At 40.3% G+C, this 12,351-nt stretch overlaps 1 protein-coding gene and 1 long non-coding RNA gene across 2 annotated transcripts; both read right to left on the bottom strand.

Moving 5' to 3' along the window:
- Positions 1-2,322: 2,322 nt before the first annotated feature.
- LOC121690179 lies at positions 2,323-2,649 on the bottom strand. The gene is made up of 2 exons (XR_006025013.1): positions 2,608-2,649; positions 2,323-2,553 (listed from the first exon to the last, which is right to left on the bottom strand). It is a non-coding gene; the product is annotated as an uncharacterized LOC121690179 (long non-coding RNA).
- Positions 2,650-4,795: 2,146 nt separating this feature from the next.
- LOC121690137 (protein mono-ADP-ribosyltransferase PARP14-like) lies at positions 4,796-12,058 on the bottom strand. Its single transcript, XM_042070541.1, has 9 exons — positions 11,785-12,058; positions 10,342-11,530; positions 10,175-10,234; positions 9,620-9,796; positions 9,001-9,180; positions 8,090-8,722; positions 6,336-6,469; positions 5,973-6,153; positions 4,796-5,165 (listed from the first exon to the last, which is right to left on the bottom strand). Exons 4-9 carry the CDS (start codon positions 9,732-9,734, stop codon positions 4,879-4,881), a joined length of 1,530 nt encoding a protein of 509 aa, XP_041926475.1. The 5' UTR covers positions 9,735-9,796; positions 10,175-10,234; positions 10,342-11,530; positions 11,785-12,058; the 3' UTR covers positions 4,796-4,878.
- Between the last annotated feature and the right edge of the window lie 293 nt (positions 12,059-12,351).

Genomic DNA, 12,351 nt, shown 5'->3' with positions numbered 1-12,351 from the left:
TGATGAAGAGGCATTATATCAAAAATATTGCTGTGCCAACCAACCATTCACATTACAGACTCAGACAGACAGACACACCCACACACATACTGTAGAAGAACTCTCTAGAACACGCTCACACAAATACAACGTTTTTGAAACACATTGTCATTTGTTTTCATGCTCTCAGCAAAGTTCATGTGTGTTTATGTGTGAGTGTGTGTGTGTGTGTGTGTGTGTGTGTGTGTGTATGTAAGTGTGTGTGTGTATATGGGTGTGTATACATGTGTATGTGTATGTGTGTGTGTGTGTTTATTGACACTGAGACTCTGTGCCTTTTACTCTGGAGGCTGAGCAGCTGTATCCTTCCTGTTCATCCTCTACTGCACAGATGTTCAACCTTCTCTACATCAGTAAACAGACAAAAACCCACCAGTGTTTTTAAATAAACAGTGTGTGTGTGTGTGTGTGTGTGTGTTTTATTGACACTGAGACTCTGTGCCTTTTACTCTGGAGGCTGAGCAGCTGTATCCTTCCTGTTCATCCTCTACTGCACAGATGTTCAACCTTCTCTACATCAGTAAACAGACAAAAACCCACCAGTGTTTCTAAACAGTGTGTGTGTGTGTGTGTGTGTGTGTGTGTGTGTGTGTGTGTGTGTATGTGTGATTTCTTTATAGGATACAAAATGTTCCATACAGACTCACTTTTGTGGATAACATGGACACAACCCTGTTATTTGTGTAATTACAATGATCACATTTGACTCATAATACAATGGTCAGAAGGTAATGCACTTTGAGGTGGTAAAATATCCTGATAATCACCAGCCTTGGAGACCATTATCCTGCGTATACCACAGTATAACTATCAGCACTATATGACTATTTTACCTTTTAATCTTTGGTAAATTATTCTAATAGCAAAGTCTTTCATATCTTACCAGTTTTGTACTAAACATACTAATTTCTAACTTATATGTGTCAAATATTTTATATCAGCATCAAATTTAACTCCACATTCATTCAAACATTTCATCAAACTAGACAAAGACAGTAATGGACTTCAATTATGGTTTGCACTGGAATAGACTACTCTGATTATCCTTGACCTGAACTTAAACTTGAGATTGAATTCCAATTCTTAATAAAGATGGCAGAGACTTATAGGCTACAGGAGTGTCACAGTCTACCTCCATCTACATCAAAAGTAATCCCTCAGCTAGCTCCTATAAGGAACAGGTTAGAATTTTATTTTCAAAATATATACATATATATATATTTTTTTTTTTAAATGTAAATAAATAACTGTTTTGATGTAAGGTCATATCACCTGTCCTCAGTGTGGCCCAGATATACAGTGAAGTTAGCATGCTAACCAGCAAGACCCACAACCTCTCTTATTGTACCACTTTGTACCTCAAGAGGTGCTGTATTATGCCACATAAGTCACTGGAAGAATGCTATCGCAGATGTTATGATGCATTCAAGACCATTCAAATTCTGCTCATAGGCCTTTTAAACATGTCTGTGATTTGAGAGGTCTGAATGGCTGGGACCTGTCCTGCAGTGATTATGTTACAATGACACCTGCATATCTTGATTTACTAAATATTTTCAGTACTCCTAGGTGTACAGTATTACTATGGTGTACTAAAATGTACTATGGTGTGCAAACGCTCTAATGCATGAGTAAATAGGAGAACACCTCTTGGGAGAGGCTGACAGGAACCAGAGGAAACTCAAATCAATCTAACATCCTGACCTCTTGCATTATGCTCTTGCATTTTGAGCCAGATCTCATTAATGGTGTGTCCATTCAAGAACCCTCGGCTTCCCTATGCACATAGCTCCACTTGACCAACCAAGCAGGCTCCCTTCCCTTCCATCCTACGTGCTGTGGGTCCACTTCAATGTGCTTATTGCTGCAAGGCTGACCTTCCAGGCAACTTCTAGCATTGATATAAGATATTAAAAATATGTAGGGTTAAGGTTAGGAATTCTGATCAGGAATTCTGAACCACTGAAGATCCACAGTGGTTTTGTAATATATTCAGCTTGTACAGCACCATTGAACTGATAAATCCGAATAGCTATGGCTTTACAACTAAACCAACACTGGTTTGTTTCTTTCTTCATAATACCATCACATGTTGACTTGCAATAATGTGATATTTTCTTGGCAAAAGTTTTTAACACACATGATTACAGACTTAGATAAATATTCACTCTAATTGGAGTATAATGTCTATGACATATGTATTGCTATGCTAATACATATTGCTAATACATATGTATTGCATTTTAAAGCTAAATGGTTACAGAAATATAGTAAATCTGAATGTTGATGTAATAATGTATTTTTCTTTTTAAAGACAAGCATTTGTACATAAAGAATGCGAATGCAGCTCTATTTCACATAACAGTTAGTTCAAAAGCTAAAGATCAATACAGTGCTGCTTGAAAGTACGCGAACCCATTGAACAGTTTGGAGTTTTATGTCGTTTTATCAGGATTTTCTTATTTTATCATCATCAGTTTTTAAATAAGAATGCCTACTTATCAAACAGACTTCCTTTGTAAAGGGTTTCAGCAGCCATGATTAAAAGAGAGAGGAAATCCACTAAACCACTGTAGTGCCAAGACATACCCACAGGGATCAACAATGACAAGGAGAAAGGTATAATCCGAGAACATAAAGAAGAAAGTAGTGACAGCCCATCAGTCTGGGGAAAGCTGCAAGACCCTCTCTAAAAGACCGTAGTAAATGAAACTGGAATCAGTACAGTATCCACAAACTCCATTTAAGACAAATTATTTGCAAATTGAGGGCATTCAGCATCACAGCAACATTTCCTAGAAGTGGATGCATCAAAAGTATGACCAAGATGCATCAGAAAGATAATAAATTGGATAAAAACCAACCCACACATCACCTCTGAAGAGTTACAGACCTTGATGGCAGCATCTGGAATAAATTTACATGCATCTACAATTAGACGAAACTGGAACAGACACGACTTTCATGAGAGGGTTGCTAGAAGGAAGCCTCTGGCTCTGCTCTCCCGATTCAACTTTCAGAGCCCTTGTGGAAGTCTATTCTCTGGACAGGTGTATCCAAAATAGAATTATCTGTCACAATCCAAATCATCATGTTTAGAGGAAAGCTAACACTTTAAGAAAAGACCCCCACTCTCAACAGCATGAAGCGTGAAGCATGGTGGTGGAAATGTGGATTTGTTGTTATGCCTGGACAATATCATATCATCCAGGAAACCATGAATTCTCAGGTCTATCAGCAAATTCTTGATCTGAACCTCATGTCAGTGACGGAGATGAAGCTAGGGAGGAAATAGATTTTACAACAGGATAATGACCCTACAACCATTCAAGCAAAATTACCAAGGAATGGCTTAAGATAAAGACAATTCATATTCTGAATTGGCCTAGTCAAAGTTCAGATAATTCACTAGAATTGTTTTGGCTAGATCTGAAGTGGGCAGTACATGCCAGTTGTCCCACAAATGTATCTCAACTGGCTGAGTTCTGCAAGGAGGAGTAGGCAAAAAATGCAGAACCAGATGTGAGACACTGGTTAATGGGAACAGAAGACGTTTGTTTGCAAAAGGAGGTGCTACAAGAAATTAACTACATTTCACATACTTTTGCAGAGTTTTTGTAGCCTAGAAATCTAGACGCGCCCCTAGCGGCCGCAAATTACATTTGCTGCCAGGGCTAGTCTAGCAACTCTCCGTTGGCTTGTGAGCTCCAGAAATCGAAACTTAATCAGGCCAATGAAATCGTGTATAGAGTCGTTAGGTGGGCTTAACATAATGATTGATGGCAGAGTTGCAACGGTTTGGCTTGAATTCCCTGCTACTTGAAAACAAATAAGATGGATGTTGCTGCTGGCAAACAGTGTGACACGAGTTAAGCTTTTATTAAGTAGGCAAACGTTTGAACTAGCCAACTAGCTCCGCTGGTGGGAAACGCATGGGACTCATAGCGCTGCTGCTGTCCTATTGCGTGCAGAGGGAATTTGAAAGACAACTGATTATCCCGGCCCTCGGACTGAGCACTGCGAACGGTGAGTGTCCAGACCCTACATTTTAATGTGGGTCTGGCTCGTCAGGCTAGAGTTTTTGTGAACTAAACCACTTTTGTGAATATATAATGAAACTATATAACTTTATTTTGTTTCTATCTATTATTTGAAAAGCCAGCCTTACAAATTGGGGTTTAAATGTGCATTAAATAAGGTTATTTTGATTTTTGTTTTTTGTAAAAAAACAAATGACCATGTCTGACGGTTCACAAACTTTCAAGCAGCACTGTATTATCTTTACAGACAATTATGTAAGAATTGTAACATAAAACATGACGAAATGATACATAACATAACACAATTATGTAGAAATAGTAGCATGAAGTGAAGAAATAACCTTTTTTTATAATGTGTAAGCTGTTGCACAGATAATGAAGTAGCATGCTAACCAGCAAGCTCAGCTGTGTACTCGCATTGAGCCACTTTGTACAACAAGAGGCACCGGTGAGTCACTGTACAGAAAACAGCAAGGCAAAGCAAGGAAGGGTATTGTCATGGACATAAGCCCACACTTCCAGGGATGTTGCATATAGTTCCTTTAAATTAATACAATCTTAGGTGATTTATAAAACATTACGTTTTTTAACTTTTGATCCTTGTTGCATAATTTTAGTAGCAACATCTTTCAGTCATATCTAACCAGTATTTGTTTAAAAATGTATCCAATCAGCTTTAAATGTCCATCTTTGTTGATTACTTTAAAATGTTGCTGAATTAAAAAAAACAAACAAAAAAAAAACAGTGTCATTCAAATTTAGTGTGAAGGGAGGGACATGTACAATATGTGTTCCACACTCATTTGAATGTGATGAGATAGTCTGGGTAGGCTTGGCTGTCGTGGAACACCACAAACATGCTGGGGTTCTGCTGGTTATCCACAAGGCTGTCGAAGCGGATGTCAGGCTGTTGAGGAGAGACAGGTGGGGGAACCCTCATGAGGCTCTTACCCAACGTGTAGAAACCTGCCAGAACTCGAGCGACAAACATACACTGAGTGCCGTCTGCTTCTGGCCGGGAGCACAAGGGGTTGGCTGAGTAGCTTGCACTCACAGCAAAGTAGGTTCCTAGACCATATACAGTGGCTGAAAAAAAGGGAAAATATGAATAGATGAGAAAGATGAGAATGGAAGACAGTGGAGAGACACTTACAAACACAGCCAGATACAAAGAAAAGGAAAAAACAAACAAATTGAGTGTAAGAGTAAGTGAGAAAAAGTGATTTTTTTTTGTTTTTAATTCAGAATAGTATAAGTATAGTATAAGTATATATACTTTTTTGATCCCGTGAGGGAAATTTGGTCTCTGCATTTAACCCAATCGGTGAATTAGTGAAACACAAACAGCACACAGTGAACACACAGTGAGGTGAAGCACACACTAATCCCGGCGCAGTGAGCTGCCTGCTTCAACGGCGGCGCTCTGGGAGCAGTGAGGGGTTAGGTGCCTTGCTCAAGGGCACTTCAGTCACGGCCCACTGGTCGGGGCTCGAACCGGCAACCCTGCGGTTACAAGTCCAGAGTACTAACCAGTGGGCCATGGCTGCCCAAGGTACTCTACCTCACAGGAGGACTTCTATCCTTCTATCGTTTAATCAGAATCATGTATTCCCACCTACTGATCAGCACTTGCAACTTTTGCAGTGATGTACATATAGGCCTATATCTAAGAAGCATACAGTGTACACTAAAAGGCATAGCCTACATTAAATAGGAATACACCTGTTCACCAAGTGAGTGTTTTTACAAATTGTACATTTCATTTTCTGTACTGTTCTGGCGTGCAAAACAAGAATAATTTGATGATTTATCCGACACGTCATTTCATTCATACTTCACTTGAAAGATGCTTTGCTAACTGAGTAGGCACACAGCAAAGAGATAAGAACATACCATTCTGGCCTGCAAAGCCACGGTTGAAGCCGGTCTTCATGATGGACTGGCAGGCCTGGGTTGTGGTGCCGTGGTAGAGCATCTTCTCCCCGGCCCCTACAGGTGCACCGTTCTTATCCTCCAGCTGCTGCCGCTGAACCTCAAACGCCCGACGCAGGTGCACGTTCTGCACACGCTCAATCTGAGAGGGCAGACATAGAATAAACACACAGCATGATTAATATGACCATAATCGAATGAGGCTACACAAAACACACACAGATACATCAAGGTTAGTTACTACATCGAGAGTAATATGTGAAACAATTACCGTAGATAGAAGTTGTATTTATAGGATAGAAGTCCTCCTGTGAGGTAGAGTACCTTGAGTATTGTTCTCATGCAGGTCCTGAAATCTGCCTTCACACGCTCAAACTCGGCACAGAGGGGGATGAGTGGGATCACCTGTAGGGCCTCAGTGGGAACCAGACTATCCCAGTACAGAGGGACTTTAAAATCTGCAACAAGCATAGATCATCTCTAAAATCCTCCACCGATTAGTCATGTTTTTCTCTGATTTGAAGAACTACATGTCAAGTCAAGTCAAGTCAAGTTTATTTATATAGCACATTTCATACACAGAGGTCATTCAATGTGCTTTACATAAACAAAACCAAACGATAATAACAAATAAAAGCATAGAAGGGCAATATAGTCAAAGAATAGTTAAAAGGTAAAGATCATAATAAAAGGAAAACATAAAACACAAGGTAAAATCATTTAAAAATAAAGAATAATTAGTAAGCAAAAACAAAGGCAAAAGTAGTAAAAAAAGTAATAAAAGACAAAGTAGAATAATTATCGAGGCAGATTCAGAATTTGTAACTCGGCACAGTTAGCAGAAAGCGTCTGAGAACAGTTTGGTCTTAAGTCTAGATTTAAAACTGGCTACAGTTGGGGCCTTTTTAATGTCATCCGAAAGTTGGTTCCACAGCTGAGCCGCATAGCAGCTAAAAGCTGCTTCACCATGTTTAGTTCTAACTGTAGGTTTTACTAGCAGGTTTTTCACCTGGGACCTGAGAGGACGAGAAGGTGTGTACTGCTGAAGCATGTCTGACAAGTATTTAGGTCCTGCTCCATTTACTGATTTATAAACAAGCAATAGTGCTTTAAAGTCAATTCTGTGACTTACTGGAAGCCAGTGCAAGGACTTAAGAATTGGAGTAATGTGGTCAGTTCTTTTAGTTTTTGTTAGAGTCCTAGCTGCTGCATTTTGTATCACCTGAAGCTGTTTAATAGTCTTTTTAGGAAGGCCTGTGAACAGTCCATTGCAGTAATCAACCCTGCTGGAGATAAATGCATGAATGAGTTTTTCTAAGTCATGTTTTGACATCAGCCCTCTGAGTTTGACAATATTTTTGAGGTGGTAAAAAGCTGATTTAGTTATCGCTTTCATGTGGCTGTTGAAATTTAGATCACTGTCAATTAATACACCAAGGTTTTTAACAGTATCCTTTGCCTTCAACCCTTTTGTGTCAAGGAGAGTGGCAACCCTAAGTCTTTCCTCATTTTTACCAAATATAATTACTTCAGTTTTTTCTTTGTTCAGCTGAAGAAAATTTTGAGACATCCAGGTGTTGATTTGTTCTATACACTGACACATAGATTCAAGAGGACCATAGTTGTTTGGTGATAGAGCTAAGTAAATTTGTGTGTCATCTGCATAGCTATGATATGAAATCAAATTATTTTGAATGATTTGTCCAAGTGGGAGCATATAGAGGTTGAATAATAGTGGCCCCAAGATCGACCCCTGGGGAACACCACAGGTCAAGGACGTTGGTGTTGAGGTACAGTTTCCGATGGCAACAAAGAAGCTCCTTTCTTGTAGATATGATTTTAGCCAGCTGATAACTATGCCTGTAAATCCAACCCAGTGTTCTAGTCTGTGTAGTAAAATATTGTGATCAACAGTGTCAAATGCTGCACTAAGACATGATTAAAAGCACACACAGCACTCTTCCTCTTGTCACAGTGACTGATGACTCTTTAAAATATGCCAAAGGATATGGTCAGATTTTTAGTAATTATTCATTGTTGATAATGGTTAAATCATTACTAAATCATTATCTAAATACCTGGCAGGTTTTGTAGTCGCTTGACTAGGGTCACATAACCTGAACCCACAGCAGTCGCCTGCTTCCTCCGGAGATCTACATTCCAACAGCATCCATGAGCATCCATCACCCCTCCAGTGACACCCTTCTCCAGCTTCTGATTGGCCTCTTTAGGGAACCTCTCCCAATCTCCTCGCTGTCCCATGATGCACCACACCACATTGTTGAACAGCTCCCTCTGGTCCCTCTCCACCACCTGTCGGCGTAATGCCCCCTGCATGACGTACATCACCTCATTCACCCCCTCATTCAGCCCCCTCACCACCACCCCTGCCCCACTGCCAGGCCCAGACGGCTCCAGCTGCACCCCGAGGCTGTTCACTCTGCCGACCAGATCCTGCAGCTCTGCATGGGAGAGCCCAGCCAGCTCCTCTGGGGCCAGGGTTTGCTGGGAGCAGTGGGATGTGTAGGCCTGCTGCAGACCAGCACAGACACTGGACACATCCTGCACAGATGTGCCTAAGATTATAAAGGTGGCTGAAGGAGGGACAGCTGGGATGAGGGATGAAGGCAGTAGGGAGCTCAGGTCTGGGTACAGTGACCCAGGTTGAGTCGTTTGAGCTGGAGCTGTGGATGCTCTTAGTGGAGTAGTGGCTGTAGAGATACACAAGATGATAAGGATTCTGTATCATCACATGCTGGAAGTGTGTATAACATGTTACTGAACTAGACTAGACTTAGCATTATCAAAGGAAGTCATGAAATTTAAAAATTTTTGATACTGACTGAATGTTACAGAACAAAGTGCGACCAGTGCCTTGCTTTTTATGTATGTGAAATACATCGTGTTTCAGGTTGGTGAGAACACACAAGTGGGAAGGATAGTCTTCCACTGACTCATTACATGACAATTCATTGACTTGAGAAATCACTTTTTAGTCTAATGGGTGTCCAAAACATGGTGTCAGCAGCGGCTTGAAACTGCTGGAAGACCGGCATGCTGAACAGAACGAGGCGGACAGTTACAAGGTGCTGGAAGGAGCAACTGGATACTGCGGCCACTATCCCACTGAAGATTGCATCTGCCACTATACATGGGTCCACTCCCGCAGCTGCAGAGACAGACAAGCGATGACATCTCAGTAAACACAGAGCTTCTGCTTTAGTTTTATTCCTCTAGTTGTTGCCGGTGTATTATGGACCCAGAGTAGAGTAAGATGGACCAAAGTGATATATCATAGCTGCACAATAATGTAACTAAAGACTTATATTAACAACCCATTCTGCTTTAATCAGTTTTTTTAAATGTTGCCACATACACAGACACACAGACACACACACACACACACACACACACACACACACAGCCCAATGCTTCCATTAGCTCAGCAGAGGAAGTATAAGTTATGCCAATGTCTTTGGAATTAGTATAATAGAAATAGTGAAATAGTTGAAAGACATTCTGCACTCACATTCTATTACTCAACCAACTCAGCAAATGTAAACAAATATTCAAATACAAATAGTCTAGCAGACTGTTCCTATCCTCACCAGCACATATAGCAGGAATGGCAACTGATTGGTATCCTTTGCTCTCACAATGGAGGAGGATGTCCCTGGTCAGATCCTGAACCAACTCTGGGTCATTTTCTCCACACACATGCATGATGGCCTTGCAGGGGAACTTGCCAGGCTGTGATGTGAAGATCTTACCTCTGTTGACCTGAGCTGCATAAAGGTAAACTAATTGTCAAGGATCTCATTGTATTGTTACTTCTCTCATTCAATTTCATTGCTCTGGGTTCCATGCTATATTTGGTAGGTATCTATATGAGTACTTAGGTCAGTGGCAGGCACAGACAGGATTCATACAAGGTGAATATCTATCCAGCAAGTCATCCAGCAGTTCGGAATTTTTCTTTATTCCATATTTGGATGTATATTTCCATTTCTTTCTTAATTACTATTTTTCCTCCAAGAGCAATGGTGGATTCAGGGACACCAGCAGATCTCCTGTTACCTCTCTCTTATGTGATCAAGCAAGTGCAACGTGCTGCTATTAAGATGAAGCCAATTTATCCAAAGATCAATACAACAAGTGCTTACCAGATTTCAGAGCTTTTTTGACTTTTGGTCCCGCCACAGAAAGTATGCTCTTACAAACAGCTGTGAATAGAGCAGACCACACAATCACAAATGCAATGTATGTTGTATAATGATTAAATATTATTGACTTCAATTTATTATCCATATTATCCGATCCTCATTTGTACCTGAATCGAAGTTGTTAAAGTCCGTGGTGTTTACTATGGCATCTGTAGTCTCATTGGTGATGTCTCCACGTACCAGATAAAGGTTTAGCGACCAATTGCATTGTTAGCGATAGGAATGTAAATATCATTAAGCAACTAGGATCTTAACGAGACTAGGGTAAAAAAGAGAAACCTTCAAAAGCTGTTTCTTTCCGTTGATAAGACCAAGCGTTCAACCCAAACAAGTGGCAACAATTCGCCCTACCTACTCTCTGACGTTTAGGCTACGAGAGATATATCCTCCTACATTAATGGAACCCCGAGACTTTGGTGATGCATCCAAAACAGTTGAAAGCGAACGTAAGGTAAGATCTGTGACTGAATCACAAGTTAAAGTTTTGAAGTGAATGACTAGCTACCCATGCATGGATACGGAACATCGAAAATCGGCACCTGAAATCAACATGCAGGTGCAAAGTCATGTCATTATAAAGACTGATGCAGACAGGTGTTTGGACGGAAGTAATGAATGATGTGTGACCAATTAAGTCTTCCTGACAGAACTAACGCTTACCTTCCATTTTCATTTATTCATTCATTGATGTCACTTGTTTACGTTATTTATTATGTAAAAAAAAAAAAAAAAGAAACTCGATTGGGGGCCCCAAGCAGCCGCTTAGTTCGCTTATGCCTCTGGCCGGCCCTGTTTGAGAAGGTCACCAGGTCCCAGTGTCTGAAAACACTGTATGTGCAAAGGTCAACCCTTCTGATAAACATACTGGGTGACTCCTGCAATAAACTTTGAAGGTGTTGAGGACATACAACTGGATGTTCACACAACTGGATGTGTATGAAATGCGCTACATGAATAAACTTGACTTGACTTGTTACTGTGTATTAAAGCTTCTCGGGCATCTTCATCTTGACCTCTCCAGCATAAAAGCTCAGGCTTATTAGCCTACAAGAGTATACAGTACCCATTTACTGAATGTACAATCATGTGATTCTCAATATTTTGGTTTATTTCTCAAAGATATGGCGAGTGCCAGTATCACACCAGCTCTGACTCTGACAGGTGCTTTTAAACGTTTTACGGCACGCCACGTCATTCAGCCCAGACGACTGCAGTAAACCACAGTCCTCGCCATTCACTGGATCTCCCCCTGGGCCTAAGTGGTTATCTGGCTGCTTGTGTGCCCACGGCACAGACCTGCAAGACATGTCAGTCAGGCGATAAATGCAAGGCATCAGATTCAACAACAAAAATTGGGAATCTATGTGGATATGTAACTAAATTTAAAAAGCAAGCCACTGAAATATTACGTTAAGAGTGTTAAATGTAAATAATGAATATTTATATGTCTAGCTTTGCCATATACTACAACCTGCAGCCTGTATAATAAAACAATGTTTGAAGTTTTGGCAACCGTATAAAACAGAGTCTAAAGAGAAATATTTTCTCACCCCTCTTTAGTAAAGGGTGTGTTGTCCACCCAGAACCAGGTGCCCTCCTTCTCAGAGTCTGTTAGACCAACCCACCACCTTTCTCCATGTGTTAATATGAAATCCTTCAATGAGAAATATCACTCTCGTGACACTTAAAAATCAGTTAGATAATGTTTTTGACCAACACAATGTTAACAGTTAACACTGCTCCATGCAACCTCCTCTTGTTGAGAAGATACATCACTGAATAAAGAGATTTATAAGATAGATAGATAGATACTTTATTAATCCCTAGGGGAAATTCAAGGTCACAGTAGCATACAGACAACATACACACACACATTCACTAACAGCAGAAAAAGTAATTAAAAGTATATAATATAAAAAAAACACAACTAATCAATAAGGACTGTAGAAGATAAAGAATATACTAAAATACAAATTATACAAAATAAAACAATCTAAATAAATTCTAGAAAACAGTATCCACATAGTGGGTGATTAATCAATCAGGTGCGCTTGCAATGACTGAAGCAGGGACTGAGCCTGTGGTCCTCTGTGTGGTCCTCTGGTCCACCTTATTGT

Source organism: Alosa sapidissima, chromosome 18, assembly GCF_018492685.1.
Source record: "Alosa sapidissima isolate fAloSap1 chromosome 18, fAloSap1.pri, whole genome shotgun sequence".
Classification (NCBI taxonomy): Eukaryota; Metazoa; Chordata; class Actinopteri; order Clupeiformes; family Clupeidae; genus Alosa; species Alosa sapidissima.
This window is presented reverse-complemented; position numbering and strand designations above follow the sequence as displayed.